The sequence below is a fragment of the Polypterus senegalus genome, chromosome 13, assembly GCF_016835505.1.
Source record: "Polypterus senegalus isolate Bchr_013 chromosome 13, ASM1683550v1, whole genome shotgun sequence".
NCBI lineage: Eukaryota > Metazoa > Chordata > Cladistia > Polypteriformes > Polypteridae > Polypterus > Polypterus senegalus.
In genome coordinates, this window is record NC_053166.1 from 101,023,629 (window position 1) to 101,041,706 (window position 18,078).

At 39.3% G+C, this 18,078-nt stretch overlaps 1 protein-coding gene and 1 long non-coding RNA gene across 2 annotated transcripts in view; one reads left to right on the plus strand and one right to left on the minus strand.

Moving 5' to 3' along the window:
- The window catches only part of arhgef3l (Rho guanine nucleotide exchange factor (GEF) 3, like), a 285,898-nt gene that overhangs the window by 171,917 nt on the left and 95,903 nt on the right, over positions 1-18,078 (plus strand). The window contains exon 4 of the mRNA XM_039774983.1: positions 731-775. Within this exon, the coding sequence (XP_039630917.1) occupies positions 731-775 (45 nt within the window). The remainder of the gene's footprint in view (positions 1-730; positions 776-18,078) is intronic.
- The window catches only part of LOC120542477, a 57,356-nt gene that overhangs the window by 21,226 nt on the left and 18,052 nt on the right, over positions 1-18,078 (minus strand). The window lies entirely within an intron of this gene.

An 18,078-nucleotide genomic window follows, 5' to 3' on the forward strand; every position in this document is an offset into this window, starting at 1 on the left:
TCGCCTCTCTCGCTCAACTCACAACCACCTCTTATTTTCAACTCCTCCGCTTCTTCCTCTCTCCGCATCCAACAGGCTCTCGCATGAACACCGCCTGGAGCTCCCACGCCTCCGCAAACCACTTAAAACTCACTTTGTATTTTGTTTTAAAAAAAACAAAAACTAAACATAATTAAGGGGATTATAATATTATATGAGCCTAGGACTACACATATATATGGTATGAAGAAATACGGATATAAAATATTTTAGTACAGGATATATGCATAGAGTGCAGCCAGAAATTATTGATATTTAGCAAGGTCAGCTATTACGTGGTAAGGATTGAGAGTTCAGATTGGGGATAGTGTTATGAAAAAAACTGTTCCTGTGCATGTTGATGCAGGACCGATAGTACCTCCCTTATCGAAGGAGGATAAACAGTTCATGGTTGGGGTGAGAGGCATCCTTAATGGTGCGGTGAGCCCATAGCAGACATTGTGTGTGCTGCAGGTCAGTGATAGTAGTCAGCGGGATACAGATGTGCTGGGCAGTTTTCACCACCTGTTGCAAGGCCTTCCTGTCAGTTACAGAACACAGTTGACATACCACACCATAATGCAGTTAGTCAATATGCTCTCAACAGTGCAGCAGTAAAAATTCAACAGAATCTGAGGAGACAGGCATGCTTTCTTTAGCCTCTGCATAAAGTCAATCATTCATTCAAAATAATTTCAAGTTCTCTCTGTAGGTGGAACAGGACACTACTATCACAAGAATAAACCAGGATGAGGAAGTAAGTAAGGTTTCTTATTTATTTATCTTTATATTTAATTTTATTAAAATCAGAAATCATTCCATACATGCATGTCAAGTTAACAATGCGGGTTTGAAACAAATTGACCCCCATCCATGAGAAAGAGCTATGTGAGCACAGCAGCACTTAATAGTAAAACTATGTAAATAAATAAATATAGATACAATCGAAAAAGAGGGGAGAGAATGCACTTCCTCAAATTAAATGCTTATTCTAAAAATGTTTTTTATCAGATCTTGCCAGGTTTTGAAAAAGTTTTGTATAGATCCTCTAAGTGAGTTAGATTTTTTCCAATTTTAGATAATATATAATATCAGTCATCCAATGATTTAAAAGAGGTTAGTTAGGATTCTCCCAGTTGAGCAAGATAAGTCTATGTGCCAATAATGTAGTAAAGGCAATTACAGTTTAGTCTTCTCCACTTTAAGCCCATCTGGAAGTACACCAAATGCTGTTAGTGGCATAGGAGGGATTGTAATGCCCAGGCTGTCTGAGAGGCATGTAAAAATTTTGGTCTAAAATGATGTTAAATTTGATGCATGCCCAAAACATATGGCTCTGTGACGCTGAAACTTGATTGCAATGTTCACAGGTTGGATCTTGCCCTGGGAACATTTTGGACAATTTTAAAACGAGAGAGATGTGCTTGATGTATCATTTTAAGATGAATAATTGTATGCTTTGCGCATATGGAGCTTGAGTGAATTCTGTGCATTGCTGCCTTCCACTCCTTTTCCGAGATGCTGAGTGAGAGATAATTTTCTCACTGTACTCTGGGATCTTTGAAAGGGAGGGACTTTAAGTTGTTTTTATATATTACAGAAATGCTGTTTGAGTCCTCAAGACTGATCAATATTTCTTCCGGTATAGAGGTAGGTTGGCGGTGAGGGAAATTGGCTAGGTTTTGTTAACCAAAGTTTCTAATTTGAAGGTAGTGAAAGAAATGTGTTGCTGGAAAGTAAATTTGGAGTATAATTGTTCATAGGATGCGAAGATGTTGTCTATACAGATCTCGAAGTGATTTAATCCTAGATGTTTTCCGGACATTAAAAACTGCATGTTTGACACGGTGGAAAAAGGTGGTTCTCATGCAGAGGTGCCACAGATAAAAGCTTCTCTATCTTAAAACACTTCCGACATTGGTTCCATAGTGAGTTAAGCATAATTGGGTTGTTAGTATATTGGAGATGACTTGTACTTATTCAGGTACAAAGCAAGATTGTATTTCTATTGAGGACCAAGCCTGTGCCTGCTCACCTATTTGTATCAATGTCCAGGTTTTTATAGCTTGTGTATTTGCTGCCCAGTAATAAAAATGAAATTTAGGTAAAGCCATTCCACATTCTACCTTAGGTCTTTGTAGGGTCGCCCATTTTTTTTTTTTCTTGTAGAGTGTCCACTTGTATATTGTCAGATTTTTAAGCGTTTCAAAACTGTTTATTATACAAATGACAGCCATTTGGTGGTGGGAAAGATACAAGATAACATAAAACAGCCAAACAGTTCCACCTAACAAAGACAAGCAGCTTAAGTGGACTAGCTTATTTTTTTATGGCCATTTTTCTACTTCCACCCTAAATTTCTTCTAAGAATATTTGATTTGTGTCTTAGAAAGTCACAAAAGGCACCAACTCATTTTTATCAACAGAAAGGGGTACTGACACTACATACTGTACTTGCCTTTGTGACAATTGCATCATTTTTTCACTTTATCTTGAGGACTATCATTTTGTTTTTGTGTTTCATTGATACTGCCATGTTTTGTTTGTGGCCACTCAAATGCTATGTAGTTGCTAGACATGTGATGCTGTTGTTGTGTAACCCAAGGCAGAATGGCAGCCATGATGTTTAAGATCTCCTCACAGTCAAAAGTGTGTCAGAACTTTGTGAAAATAAGAGAAGACATTGTAAGAGACGTGTGCTCAAATAATAAACAAAATTTAAGTTGAGAAACTGGTCTTAATTTATCTTTATAATTGAGAATTTAGTGTAGCCCCATTTTAGGCATCTCTGTTGTGGTATTACTTATTATTAGGTTTGTCCTTGGATACTCCCTGTCGAGTATTGCAAGATTACCTTGATCTTGGGTGAAGATTTTCAAGTTGGTGTGAACTTTAGGAATTGTTTATACTGTATTAAATTTTCTATTAAACCCTTCCTGATGAACATTTACCTATACCCATGAAGTTTGGTGTTCGGAGCTTTGCAACAACCTGCTATTATACTTTTACCACTTGAGGAAAACCTTAGCCTCACAATAAAACTAAGTTATACAGTAAATCCCCACTATCCGTAGATTTCTTTGCCGCAAATTAATTTATCCACTGTTAAAATGTGTAACCCATTTCACAACATACTCAGCTTATTTGAACCTATTCAGACATAAGTTCCTCACTGTAGGCTGTAGGATGGTGTGGGAACAGACATCTAAGGTTTGCATTTGTGGCCACGTTCTGCAGAAAAACAAAACCAAAAGTTCTGCCACACATGTGCATCACCTGAGATTGAGCAATATCAGACTTGTGATACACATAGATGTTTGGGGTGGTATGTAAGCTACACTGAATGGATCAATGTGCGTCTTACCTATGCAATGCGGAGTGGGTAAGCCATTGACATGGCTGGGGTTCAATTGTTTCCCACAAACTAGGAATTCCCAGTAAAGGCAAGTCAAACACATAGCTACTGCCGATTGGACAGTTTAGCGAGGTCCTCTGATCAGCCCCACTGCGGTCACTCATGGGCTCTGGTGAGCACCTAGAAGATGATCAAACTTGAATATAAATGAAAGTAAAAGTAGTCATAATGTTTCTGTAGGTGAACCTTTGGAAGAATTACCAAGCCTTAAGGGGTAAGTGTGGAGGGCTGGCACATCTTTCTGACTCTGTCTCTCTTAGACATACAAAAACAAAAATCCAAAGTTCAAATAAAGAATTAAGAAAACAAAAGAAATTAACAAAATTGGCATAAACCCCAAATCATGATAAAACTGAAATCTAAATAAATGTAAGTATGTGTGCAATTCATGAGTATGTCAAAAATAAAAAAATGAAAGTAAAAATTAAATTGTCACAACACCACTTGACAATCTCAAATACATAAGTGAGTTTTTGGGGACACCGACTTAAAATTCTCCATTATTTTTTGCCTTCATTTCATTTTAAAGGTAATGACATATTTTATTTCTTTACACAATGCCATCTTGAATTTCATTGGTGCTGTTAACATATGAGCTGCCTTCTAGAGTCTTAGTGATGTGCTATTAATTTCCCTATTGAATGAGAACATTAGAACAATATAGATGAGAACAGGCCATTCAGCTCAACAAAGCTCAGCCAGTCCTATCCACTTAATTCTTATAAAAAAAAAAAAAAAAAAATTCTAGTTTTGAAAGTTTCTAAAGTTTTACTGTCTACCACGTTACTTGGTAGCTTATTCCAAGTGTCTGTGGTTCTCTGTGTAAAGAAAAACGTCCTAATGTTTGTGTGAAATTTACCCTTAACAAGTTTCCAATTGCGTCCCCGTGTTATTGATGAACTCATATTGAAATAAAGAGTCTAAGTTCACTGTTCTAATTCCCTTTATACCTTTAAACACTACAATCATGTCACCTCTTAATCTTTTTTTGCTTAAACTGAAAAGGCTCAGCTCTTTTAATCTTTCTTCATAATTAATCCCCTGAAATGAGCCTAGTCTCTCTTCTCCAGACCTTTTCTAGTGCTACTATGTCCTTTTGGTAGCCTGGAGACCATAACTGCACACAGTGCTCCAGATGAGTCCTCACCAGTGCATTATAAAGATTGAGAATAACCTCGCTGGACTTTTACTCCACACATCTTGCTATATAACCCAACATTCTATCTGCCTTCTGAATAGCACACTGTTGGGAAGTTGATACTGTAGAGTCCACTATGACTCCTAAATCCTTTTCATAAGGTGTACTCTCGATTTTCAGACCTCCCAATGTGTATTCTAACCTGACATTTTTACTTCTTCTGTGTAATACTTTACATTTACTGACAAGAAATTTCATCGGCCACAAATCTGTTAAAGCCTGTATGCTGTCCAAGTTCTTCTTTAATGGTTTAATGGATTCCAGATCTGCCAATCCACTTATCTTGGTATCTTTTGAAAAATTTAAATTAACTTTTCTTATCTAAGGTATTTATATACAGTATATTAAAAAATAGCAGTGGCCCTAGCACTGACCCCCTAGAACTGAAGAGTGGAACATTGGCCAATTTTTTTTTTTTTTAAATTGATTTTATTGTAATCATTCCATACAAATAGATCAATTTTTTACAAAAAAAAAAAAAAAAAAAAAAGAAAAAAAAAATTACCCCTCACCCCTGAGAAAGAGAGCATGGCCAACAGACTAAACCTTAAAAATACTAAAAATGAATAAATTGATTAGTTTATTAGGCGGATACAGATAAATGGAGAAGAACACAAAATGGGGAGAGAATCTACTTCCTCAGTGCTTTAAGAGCTTATTCTAAAATATTATTGATTAGATTCCGACAGGTTTTGAAAAAGTTCTACACAGATCCTCTAAGAATTAGATTTTTTACATTTTCAAATATAGAACATCAGTTACCCACTGACTTAAAAGAGGAGAGTTAGGATTCTTCCAGTTTAGCAAAATAAGTCTGTGTGCCAATAGTGTAGTAAAGGCAATCACAGTTTGTTCTTCTCCACTTTAAGCCTATCTGGAAGAACACCAAACACAGCTGTTAGAGGATTAGGAGGGATTGCGACACCAAGGCTGTCTGAAAGGCCCTTAAAATAATTGTCCAGAATTATGTTAATTTGGTGCAGGCCCAAAACATGTCACCCAGTGAGGATGGAGCTTGATTGCAGGGTTCACAGGTTGGATCTTGCCCTGGAAACATTTTGGACAATTTCAAGCGAGACAGGTATACTCGATATATAATTTTGAATTGAATAATGGTATGCTTTGCGCTTATGGAGCTAGAATGAATTCTCTGCATTGCTACCCCACTCCTTTTCTGATATGTTGAGCGAGAGATCCTTTTCCCATTGTACTCTTGGATCTTTGAAAGGGAGGGACTGCAAAATATTTTTTATGTATTGCAGAAATGCTGCCCGAGTCCTCGAAACTGGGCAATATTTTTTCCAGCATAGAGGAAGGTGGGAGATTGGGAAAATTGGGCAGGTTCTATTTGACAAAGTTTCTAACTTGAAGATAGTGAAAGAAATGTGTTGCTGGAAAATTTAATTTGAATGTAACTGTTCATAAGATGCAAAGATGTTATCTATATAAAGATCTCTAAGCAATTTAATCCCAAATGTTTTCCAGATATTAAAACCTGCATATGTTTGCGAGGGTTGAAAAAGGTGGTTCTCATGCAGAGGTGCCACAGATAAAAGATTCTCCATCTTAAAATGTTTTCTACATTGGTTCTATATCCTAAGTGAGTGAAGCACAATTGGGTTATTAGTATATTGGCGATAACTTGCATTTATTGGGGCACAAAGCAGGGAATATAGAGAAGTACTGCAAGATTTTATTTCTATTGCGGACCAAGCCTGTATATGTTCATCTATTTGTGTCCAGGTTTTTATAGCTTGTATGATTGCTGCCCAGTAATAAAACAAAGTTAGGTAGAGCAATGCCACCTTTTGTCTTAGGTCTTTGTAGAATTACTCTTTGGATATGTGGATGTTTTAGGTTCCAAATTAATGAGGTTATGGTTGAATCTAATTGCTTAAGAAATGATTTATTGATGTATATTGGAATGTTTTCAAACAAAAAAGAAGCTCAGGAAGGATATTCATCTTAACGTTAATTCTTCCAGCTAGAGCGAGATGGAGGGTTGACCATCTAGTCTTGCTTCATTTTGTCCATACAGATGGTGAAATTTTGTTGATAAAGAGCTTTATGTTTAATTGTGATAGTTACCCCTAGTTGTTTAAAGTGATCTGCAATAATAAAAGGGAAGGTATTAAGGTTCCTTGCATAATCACATGCTGCTTCCTGTGTCTTAGCAAGTTTTGCACTCATCTAAAAATCACCCTGAACTCCCACTTTTAGTTTGATGCCCAGCCGCTTATGTGGAAGCTCTCAAATGCTTTCTGAAAGTCAAGATAAATAATTTCATATGCTCCACTTTGATCACATCCTTTTGTTGCTTCCTCATAGAATTCCAGAATGTTAGTAAAACATGACTTCCCTGTTCTTAACCCATGTGGACTATAAGAGCCATTTGCTAGTTACTTAAGTTATATAAATGTTTTACTAAATACTAGTGCAAATCAATGGGAGGTTCCTATAACCCCCATAAGTTGAATTGAATTGGTATATTCTAAATTATTTCTAATTTATTTGACTAAGCATTATTCTCAGTGATCAGCCTTGCCATGTGTAAGGTGTACAGGGCACATGTTTTTAAATCATGCCTTGCGTGCCTTGTGTTTTGTGTGCCAAGTAACATAAAAGACAAAGCACTTAATTGTGTGTGCCATATGATTAAAGCGTACAGAAGATGAAGTAAAGAATTTTTAAGTATAGAAACAACTATAGTTTTACAAAAAAAGCGAAGATACATTTTTTGCCTTTTATTTTATGTGTGTAACAACTTTTTCTTTATTCTTGTGTGGATTGTTTGCTTTGACTTTTCACTAAATATTTTAAAACAAACTTTTGGACTGAGAGATTTCTTTCGACACGTGTTTCACCCATGCTTGAACTCACCATACACTCTTGCGGTTAAACTAAAGTTTAAAACTAGCCAATGATTAAAAGAAAGAAACCTGTGTGTTTTAAGCCTGGAATCCTCCAACCCTTCAGTAGCAGATATTCCTGTCGATTTTCAGTTGGAAATAGACCACAAATATGATCGATTATCTAGTCTGATGAAGTACATAAAAGATTTACAAAAAAATTGAACTGTGAAAACAATTATCGAGAATGATTTCAACCTGAGAATAGAATATAAAAAGGTTAAGTGATGAATTTTTACCCATCCAGAGCGATGAAGATGTACAGAAAATGATACTAAAACGAAAACTATACACACGTTTAGGGGAAATATAATGGATTGGGCTTTGGAAACACTCCAAAGTAAAAGCCTCAAAAAGCTGCAACCTGACTTTTCTGCAAACCAATTTAAGGAATACAGATTTGCTGATGATATTACCCCTGCGGACAGTGTCTACTGTCTACTAATACTTGTCACTGGCAGAAGGTTACAAAAAAGCCAGAATGAAGCTCGAAAGCCTTTATGAAAACCAGCTACAGATAGCAGATATATATACATGAGGAAAGCCAAAGGGTGACTGCAAATAAAGCCAAACGATGAAGGTCTGATGGATTATGCTGTTTTTCTTGGCGAATGTACAAATATTATGTACAACTAAAAGGGCGGACAACAATTTGAAAGTAACGATAACCTTTGTATTATAGTCTCCAAACTTCAAGACATAATGGTGGAGTGGTGGGTCTGAGGCTAGGGATCTGCACTGGACAATTGGAATTGCCAGTTCGAGTCCCATAAATGCCAAAAAGAGACGCTGTTCTGTTGGGCCCTTGTGCAAGGTCCCTAACCTGCAATTGCTGGTTGCTTTGACTAGTAAGAAAAGCGCTATATAAATGCAAAGAATTACTATTATTAGAATAGCACCGTGGCAATGCAAAGTTCAAAGTATTGAAAGTATGAAAGGCAGACGAGCACTTCGTTGATCTAGTGAACTTTCAGGAAGAACAGGCAACATCAGCTTTAGATCCTGTGTATGGCTCAGCCTTTCAAAGACAAAACTTCAAGAAGGAAAAGGACAAGACTGATCCAGGGAAGTATCTTTCAAAAGGCGTCCTGGGAAAAAGCAGTATACATGTATAAACAATGAAGGTGAAGGTCCTTATGCTGTGAAGACAGTCCTTGGATGGATTGTTAACGATCTAATAAAGGCGGCAGATGATGCAAGACTGCAAAGTTATTCAGTCAATTATGTGTCAATAACTGAGATATAACAAATGTTACTCCAGCAATATAATACAGACTTTCCAGAACACAGCTGTGAGGAGAAGGAGGAAATGTCACAGGAGGACATTAAGTTCATGCGCATAGCCTCTGCTAAGCTGGTGGATGGATACTATTGCATGAACCTGCCTTTTAAAGATGAGACACTTAGTGTCAAACAATCATTGCACTGCAGAACAACATACTACTGGACTCAAAATGAAACTTACAAATTATCCAACATTCCATGAGGATTACAAAATTTTCATGAAAGACATTTTAGACAAAGGATATGCCATTAAGGTACCCACTGAACAGCTGACCCTTAAAAAGGAGATAGTATGGTACATCCCTCACCATGGAGTATATCATCCAAAGAAAAATAAAATCAGAGTGGTTTTTAACTGTACAGCCACTTACCGAGGCTTCTCACTAAATTAACAGTTGCTGAAAGGACCTGACTTAACTACTACACGCATTGAAGTTCTTACAAGATTCATAGAGCAACCAATCACTCTCATGGCAGATATTAAATCAATGTTTTATCAAGTGAAAGTTTCAGATGAAGTCTCTGATCTTCTTTGTTTCCTGTGGTGGCTTGAAGGTAATCTAAACAATGAACTGGAGGAGTACAAAATGACAGTACATCTTTTTGGTGCTACTTCATCACCCAGTTGTGCCTCTTATTCTTTACGAAGAACAACAGAGGATGCCAGAGGCACAACTTCAGAGAAAGCAGTTAACACTGTGCTTCACACTTTCTATGTTAATGACTGTAAAGTCAGTTACTAAAGAAGAGCAAGCCATAATATTGGCCAAAGATCTTCAAGCCCTGTGTTTCAAGGGAGGGTTTTATCTTACAAAATGGATTAGTAATATCAGAGCAGTCTTGTTGTCCATTCCTGAAGACAGGGCAATAGATCAAATGAACTTAGACTTAAGCCATGATTTGTTACAAGCTGAAAGAGCCTTAGGCATTCAATGGTGCACAGAGACTGACAGTTTCAAGTTCCAAGTAAAGCTACCAAGACATGGTATTCTGTCAGTGGTCAGTTCAATATACAATCCACTTGGATTTTTAGCAGTAGTCATATTGCCTGCTAAACTTAATTTTAAGAGAACTGTGTAAATAGAAAAATCTTTGGGATCAAGAAGTGGAGCTTAAGTATGTGCAGCAATGAGAAAAACGGATGGATATTTGCAGCTACTTGTGGATTTCAATGTAAACAGGTGCATTAAACCGCCTGGATTTGGTCACATAATGTCTGCACAAATGCATCATTTTGGAGATGCTTCAGAAAACTGGTATGGCACTCTTTCCTACCTCCCCTTAACTAATAAAGAACATAAGAGACATTGTTCATTTAAAATGGGGAAATCAAGAGTGGCACCACTGAATCCGGTCACTATACAAAGCTTAGAAATTACAGCAGCAGTAGTAGTAGCAGTCAAAATTGACAAAATGCTAAAACAAAAACTACAGATTCCCCTGCAAGAGTCAATCTTTTGGACTGACAGCACCACTGTATTAAGATACATTGAAAATGAAAGAGATTGCTACAAAACTTTTGTTGCCAATAGAATCGCAATAAGAGAGCACTCTCAACGCTCGCAATAGAGGTATGTTGCATCTGCACAAAATCCTGCGGATCAGGCATCAAGAGGATCGACAATAGAAAACTTCATCAAAGTAAGATTTGGATTTAAAGCTCACATTTCCTGCTACAGCCAGAACACAAATGCCCTAAGAGACCGGGTTAAGCGGACCTGTCTATTAACAATGATCCGGAGATCAAAAGGTGTGTAGTAAATTTTTACAAGTGTAGAAGAAAAAACTCAATCAGTAAAAAGACTTGTGGAGTACTACTCAGAATGGTTCAATTTAAAGAAAGAAGTAGTGTGGTTCCTTAGGTTCAAATAAGTGCTACTGCCTCTGAAAGAAGAGAGAAAGGTGATCCAAATTAAAGTCAGTCAATCTGGGCACAGTCCAGAAAGACTAAAAAACACTAATCACAGAACATATGAGGGAATACAAAATCAACAATGAGGCTGAAGCCACGGTCTCTGAAAGACTTGTTTAAATGAAACTATTCGCCTCGGTCAATTACAAGCTTACCCAGAGGAGGTTAAAGTAAAATCAACAAACTAGACCCAGTCTTGCAAGAATACTGAGAGTTGGAGGAAGACTCAGTAAATCTGCTATGCCAAAAGAGGCAAAACACCCTGCAATCATTCTTAAGAATTCACATAATGCAACTCTCATTATGCGACACATTCACAAACAGCATGGACATTGTGGACGTAACTACATGCTTACACATTTACGTCAGAAATATTGGATCCCACAAGCCAATTCAGCTCTTAGAAAGATTTTTGTCAAAGCGTATTACATGCAGAAGATACAATGCACAAATAGGTGAGCAAAAGATGGCAGATTTGCTAGAAGATAATCAACTCGAACATTGGTAAAGGGTGGTTGGTTTGGGAGTAGACTATTTTGTCCCATACCTGGTGAAAATGTATGGGCTAATTTTTACTTGCCTAACAGCTAGAGCAATACATTTAGAAATTGCATATACTTTATACACTGATTCTTGTATCCAAGCCTTACACCGATTTATTTGTAAAAGAGGACAAGTTAAAATCTTGTGCTCAAATAATGGAACAAACTTTATTGGAGCATAAAGAGAGCTACAAGAAGCAACTAAAACTGTTGAACAAGTAAAAATTTGCAATGCCATGATGAAGAATGAAACTGAATGGAAATTTAATCCATCAATGGCCTCTCACCAAGGTGGAGTTGTGGGAAAGACAATAAGAAAGCATAAGAATGGTCCTGAATTCAGTACTTAACCAAAAAATTCTAGATGATGAATGTATCCACACAATGATGAGCAAAGCAGACTACATCCTAAACAAAAGACCCCTCACAAAGGTATCAGATGGATCCTCTGGCACCCAATCACATGTTACTACTCAAGACAAAACCCAGCCTTACCCCAGGACTTTTTCAGAAAATGAACAGTACAGTGGAACCTCGGTTCACAACCATAATTCGTTCCAGAACTTTGGTCGTAAACCGAGTTGGTCGTGAACCGAAGCAGTTTCCCCCATAGGATTGTATGTAAATACAATTAATCCATTCCAGACCGTACAAACTGTATGTAAATATGTAAAAATATGTAAAGATTAAGCACAAATATAGTTAATTACACCATAGAATCCACAGTGTAATAGTAAACTAATGTAAAAACATTGAATAACACTGACACAAAACACTCAGGCTCCCTGATCAGCTACAGGAGCTGGCTCGCTCACGCGCTCGCTCTCTGTAGCACACACACCACCAAAGCCCCTCCCTATCTCAGCTACAGGAGCAGGCTGGCTCACGAACTCTCTCTCTCTCTGTGTAGCGCCAGCTCACAAACACACACACACACACACACACACACACACACACACCTATCCATCCCCCCAATCCCTTCCCTGTCAGATGCCCGGCTCTCTAATCTCTCTGTAGCACGTGCTCGCGCAGCATTTTTTTTAAAATGACTTTTAAACACAGCAGAAAAATCCGCTTGCAAAACCAACTCACAAGCAAACAAAAAGTAAGATTGCAGGAGATCACGCTATTAAACCTAAAGCCTGATCGCTGTAAACAATGTTTTTAAAATGAGTTTTAAGCACAGCAGAAAAAAAAAACATTGCAAAAATCCAAACTTCATTTAAAAACCAACTTGCAAGCAACCAAAAAAGTAACATTGCAACAAATCACACGATGAAGTCCTCCATGTAAACAATTTTTAATGAGTTTTAAGCACAAGGAAAAAAGCTTAACATTTGAAAAGAGAAATGTAACATCGCACCTAATCGCTATGAAAAACTCCATCTGTAAACCTTTCATGAGTTTTAAGCACAAGGAAAAAGCGAACATTTGAAAAAGAGAAAAATAACATTGCAACAAATCGCATTATGAACTAAAAAAATTACTTTTGAAAAATCCGTAATACAAAAACCACCAAGAAAACTAACCTTGCATGAAACGAGTTCTGGCATGAAGTGTTTTCCTTCAGGTGTTTTCTCTCTTGTGATTTCTTGGGTTTCTGGTGCTTTTAGCTGTTTAGCTGGTGGGAGTGAAAGCCTCATGCAGCCATTCCAAAAAGAACGTTCTTGTGACCCTCCACATTACTGGCAGTCTGGCTTTGTTTACATTATGCTGCTTGAAAGCACGAGGGTTCTCCGATTGGTAAATGAGTAAACTGGTAAACAGTTTTTCCACCTTTTGTAATTTCTTTCTTTACTTCGATTTCAATTTTCTTCAAAACTTTCTTCTGACCACTCTCCACTTGCTTAGAAGCCATAGTTAACTGCAAAAGCACACGAAATACTGTAGAGCACAAAGAGAGTGCACGTCTTATTGAAAACAATGAACAAGGAGCGGCTTTGCTTAAATGAAAAAGCATGGCAGCTCTTTCTCTCTCAGGCTGCCTGTGGGGAGGGGGATGGTTTCGCTTGCACTACAGCCTACAGATAGGCAGGCAAACACGTGCAGCAATCTCCTCCTCCCTCCCTAGCAGGCACGTGCTCGCTCTTCTCTCTCTCTCTCTCTCTCTTTCAGCTCAGCTTGCAGGCAGGCAAGGGAACCTGGCTTGTTCGTATACCGAGTGTGTGGTTGTGAACCGAGGCAAAGTTTGGCGATCTTTTTGGTCGTGAACCGAGTTGTACGTGAACCGGGACGTTCGTGAACCGAGGTTCCACTGTATATCCAAAGGCGTTGGAAACAAGTACAATACCTCTCTGATTTGTTTTGGAAAAGATGGACTAGAGTATTTACTTCAGGAACGTCAGAAATGGCTCACACCAAAAAGAAACTTAGAACCTGGTGACGTTGTTCTCATTGTAGATCAATCAGCACCCCATAGTTCCTGGGTAATGGGGTAAGTCATCAAGAAAATACCAGATGCAAAAGGAGCAGTAAGAAGAGTTAGTGTGCAGACCAAAACCAGCACAAAGTACAGACCTGTGAACAAACTGTGCCTGCTCCAGGAAGCAGCAAAAGATTGAAATTATCAATTTTACTTTTGGCATGCTTAATTAGCAAATTGTGTTTGTGCTTTTACAGTAGAAGTTAAGTTTTAAGTTTTAGAAGTTTGGTTTAAAGTAGTTAAGGCTCTTACTAAGTAATGTTAAAGTAACCGATTTCTGCCCTAGCATAAACAATTAGGGGCCAGATGTGCAGGAGTCATTTGCTAGTTACTTAAGTTATATAAATGTTTTACTAAATATTAGTACATAATCTATGGGAGATTCCGATAACCCTCATAAGTTGAATTGAATTGGTATATTCTAACTATTTCTAGCTTCTCTGACTAAATTTTATTCTCAGTTAGTGATCAACCTTGCCATGTGTAAGACGTAGAGGGCACATGGTTTTAAACTGTGCCTTACGTGCATGTTTTAATAATAATACTACATTTTATTTATTCATAGGCACCTTTCTAAACACTCAAGGACACCGAATAGATAAAAAGCAAATAATAAAACAAAACACAAAAATTTAAATCTGACAGAGCAATCGTAATCAAAGAGAAAAAGCAGTCAAACAAATGAGTTTTAAATTTACATTTGAAAAGTGAGAATGATTCAGTATTTCTAAGTTCACATGGTAGTGAATTCCAGAGCTCGAGAGCAGAGCAACTGAATTCATGTGTATCAGGTCCAAAGCTCAAGTCAAAAAGGCTATTTTTTAAATAAATAGTTGCCATACTCGCGGCTTAGAGAGGGGGCGTGGTACTGAGCCCGGAGTGGTTCCAGAGTGATTCGTGATGCAGACGGTCCTCGCTTAAGTGCACAGGTGAGGAGTCGTCCACATCCATAATTGTTGCCAGGAGCTGCCGATTGCCACACCTGATCTACATCCATGGATTATATAATAGAAGTGCGAGGCGGATGAGAGGGAAGAGATGAAGAAAAAAGAAAAAAAAAAAAAAGAGGAGGAGGAGAAAAGAGAGAGAAAGAATGGGAGGTTAATGGGGAGGGAAGCAGGAAGGTGAAAGCCAGTTGCAGGAGAGCCAGAACGAGAGCAGGCTCATTGGAGAGCCCGTGTGAGGTGTTTGGCCAGCACCTGAGGGCCAACAGTAGTGGTTGTTCCTGCTGAGCGCTTGTTTGGAGCAGGAGTGACCGGGAGAAGGTTGGCTAGTTGCCGTTGAAGGAAGGAGAGTTGAGAAGGTTTTGGGCGTGTTGAACCCCAGCGTGAGCGCCCTGGCCGCTGGGGAAGGAACCCAAGTCTCGGCCTGGCTAGAGTCTGACATAGCCAGGGATCAGAGGGCTACCGGACCAGTACTGAAGAGATCTGCATTTGCTGGTAGGGTGACTCCCCTGTTGCAGGGCCCAATTGGGAGAAGCAGGGGAGCCGCCAGTAGAACAACGTACCTGGCTTTAGTTTTAAAGAGACTAATTCCAGACGTTATTTTAACCTTGGTTTTAAAAGGATTTTTTCTATTGTGTTTTAACCTCCATTATTTCACCTGTTTTTATTGGATTATTTATTTGAAGATTTTTGAAGCACTGCACGATTTATTTGAACCCTGTTTTGATTTTGTTGATTTTTAAAATAAAAGCACTTTGCACTTTTTGCACAATCCCCTTGCTTTGTTGTGTCTCACCGTCCAGTTCATCTGTGACATTACCGATAGTGTCGGGTTCAAGAGCTCCCAGAAGCTGGATGGAAGCATGGAGCAGAACCTGCATCGTTACAGAACCGTATGTTCAAAGCATACAGAAGAAAACGTAAAGCATCTTTAAGTATAGAAACAACTAAAGTTTTACACAAACATTTTTTGCCTTTTATTCTATATGTGTAACAATGTTTTTCTTTATTCTTGTGTGGATTGTTTGCTTTCAATTTTCACTAAATATTTTAAAACAAACAGATTTCTTTCTGGACGTGTTTTACTTATGCTTGAATTCACCTTACACTCCTGCGGCTACACTGACTGTTCAGAAAAACTCCTGTGCTTGTCATGTGCTGCTCAATCTTATCCTTAATAATTCCTTCAATTAATTTTCCTGTGATGCATGTAATTCCTTGGATCTGCTCGGTCACCCTTTTTATACAATGGGATAGAGAAGTCTTCAACCCTCTATGATGCCAATCACCCATTCTGTTCTCAAAGCATTGCTAAAAGACTTTAAAGCAATTTTAATTTTTTATTGTGAAAGAAAACTTGGCAGATTAGATTTTAAACAAGCACCAGAACCAATCTTGAGTAATTTCCTTTCAAAATCAATTGTAGAGGAAGCTACAGTTTTATATCTTAACTAGCCAACCCGCGGCGTAGCATACCTCGCATAATCAGGCCGCTTTTTAAATGATTTTTTAAGTACAGAGGAAAAAATAAACATTTGAAAAATCCGTAATTTAATAAACCACCAAGAAAAGTAACATTGCAACAATGCACGCTACGAAGCAACATACAATTGTCCGTGACTGGAAACCGGAGGTGCGCCTTCTCCTTCCAAAGCGAAGGACGTGGTTGAATGGCGCTCGTTCAGTACGCACTGCCCGCTTATGTGCCCGCCCCCAACTCCCTACCTCAGTCGCTTTTGTCTGTGTACAGTCCACACGCACCTGTGAGTCACGTTGACTGTTAATTTTCCAAACACCGCCTCAGTCGGTTTCCACGTCGACTTTTCATTGTTCTTTGCAGTTCTGGGTGCTTTTTTATATATAATCCACCAAGTCACTCGACCGGGGGGGGAGGGGGGGTTACAAAGGGCAGGAACGTAATCAGTGCGAGCGTATGACCCGCACGTACTGGGAATTTCTCATTCGTGGGGAACAATTGCAAGCCACGGTCTGCATCACGAATGGGGTTCAACGGCTTACCCACGCCGGGTAGACACACGTTGATCCATTCAGTGTAGCGCGCGTGCAGTACCGGACATAGAAGTGCATCACAGACCTGTTAATGCTCAATCTCACGTGGCTGAAAGCCACTTGTCCCTCTAAGAATTTGGACGCCGACCGCTGTTGGGTCGTGTAACTATTTAGCAGGCGGAGTCTCGTTCGCTTTCGGAAATAAGCATCCAAATCACTCCACTAAGTAAGAACTGCCATGCACCACCACCCACAGAATCGAGAAAGAGCTGTCAATCCTCTCCTTGTCCGGGCCGGGTGAGGTTTCCTGTGTTGAGTCAAATGAAGCGAAAGGCTCCACATCTGGTGGTGCCCTTCCATCAATTCCTTTAAGTTTCAGCTTTGTAACCATACTCCCCCCCACTGAACCCAAAGAGTTTGGTTACCTGGTTGGCTGCCCGGCGGGTCATGGGAATGACGCCGCCGGATCGCCTGTTGCGGGGCATGCATTGGTGAATCAGGTGAGACGGTAATGAAACAGAGGCACAGGGCTTATTGGTTTTTAAACACTGCTTTCTTCATTGGGTTTTAACCAATGCACGGAACGAACCAACACACAATCGTCTGTGCGGCACACAGGCGCGGAGGGTGGAACGGGAGGAGAGGAGGACGACATCCACTCCGCTCCCTCCGTCATGCTAGTCTGCTGATTTCTCGTTCAGTATACACTGCCTGCTCAAGTGCCCACCTCCAACTCGTCACTCGAGACGTTGTCGTCTTTGTACAGTGCAGATGCACCTGTGAGGCTAGGGTTGCCACCCGTCATTTAAAATAACGGAATCTTCCCGTATTTGAGAATGAAATTGCGCGTGCCGTGGTCTTGGCCCCCAAGGGATGTAGCCCCCGCTGCAGTATGCATCCCTTATTTGTTTGTATTAAAAGTGGTAACCCTACCTGTGACTCACTTAAGACTTTTCATTGCTCTGTGCGGTTTTGGCTGCCTTTCTATATATAATCCACCAAGACACCCGACCACGGAGGGGGTGTGTGTACAAAGTGCAGGAGCATCTAAGAAGACGCATGTTTGTCGCGGATGCGAATTGCTGTATGTAGCGTGTAAAACAGTTTGCTATGAGCAACAGTTTCATCAATGACATTTCTCCAAAACCCGACTGACAGAAACAAACAGTTACCTGAAGCAGGAATTTCTATAACATTGAAAGAAGTGTTGTTTCCATGAAATACATTTGAAGCGGTAGCCATGGAGGGCAAAAGAATAGTCAACGTGGCTCACAGCTGGGTTTGGACCGCAGCACAGACCAAAGCGAGTGAGTATGTGTTTGATGAGCTGTTTGATTTGGCGGGCAGTGGTCTGAGGTGCGCTCCTGAGCACGCGGGAGGAGGGTAGAGTTTGTGGGCGGGCTTCGTTGTTCCTTTCGCATGGT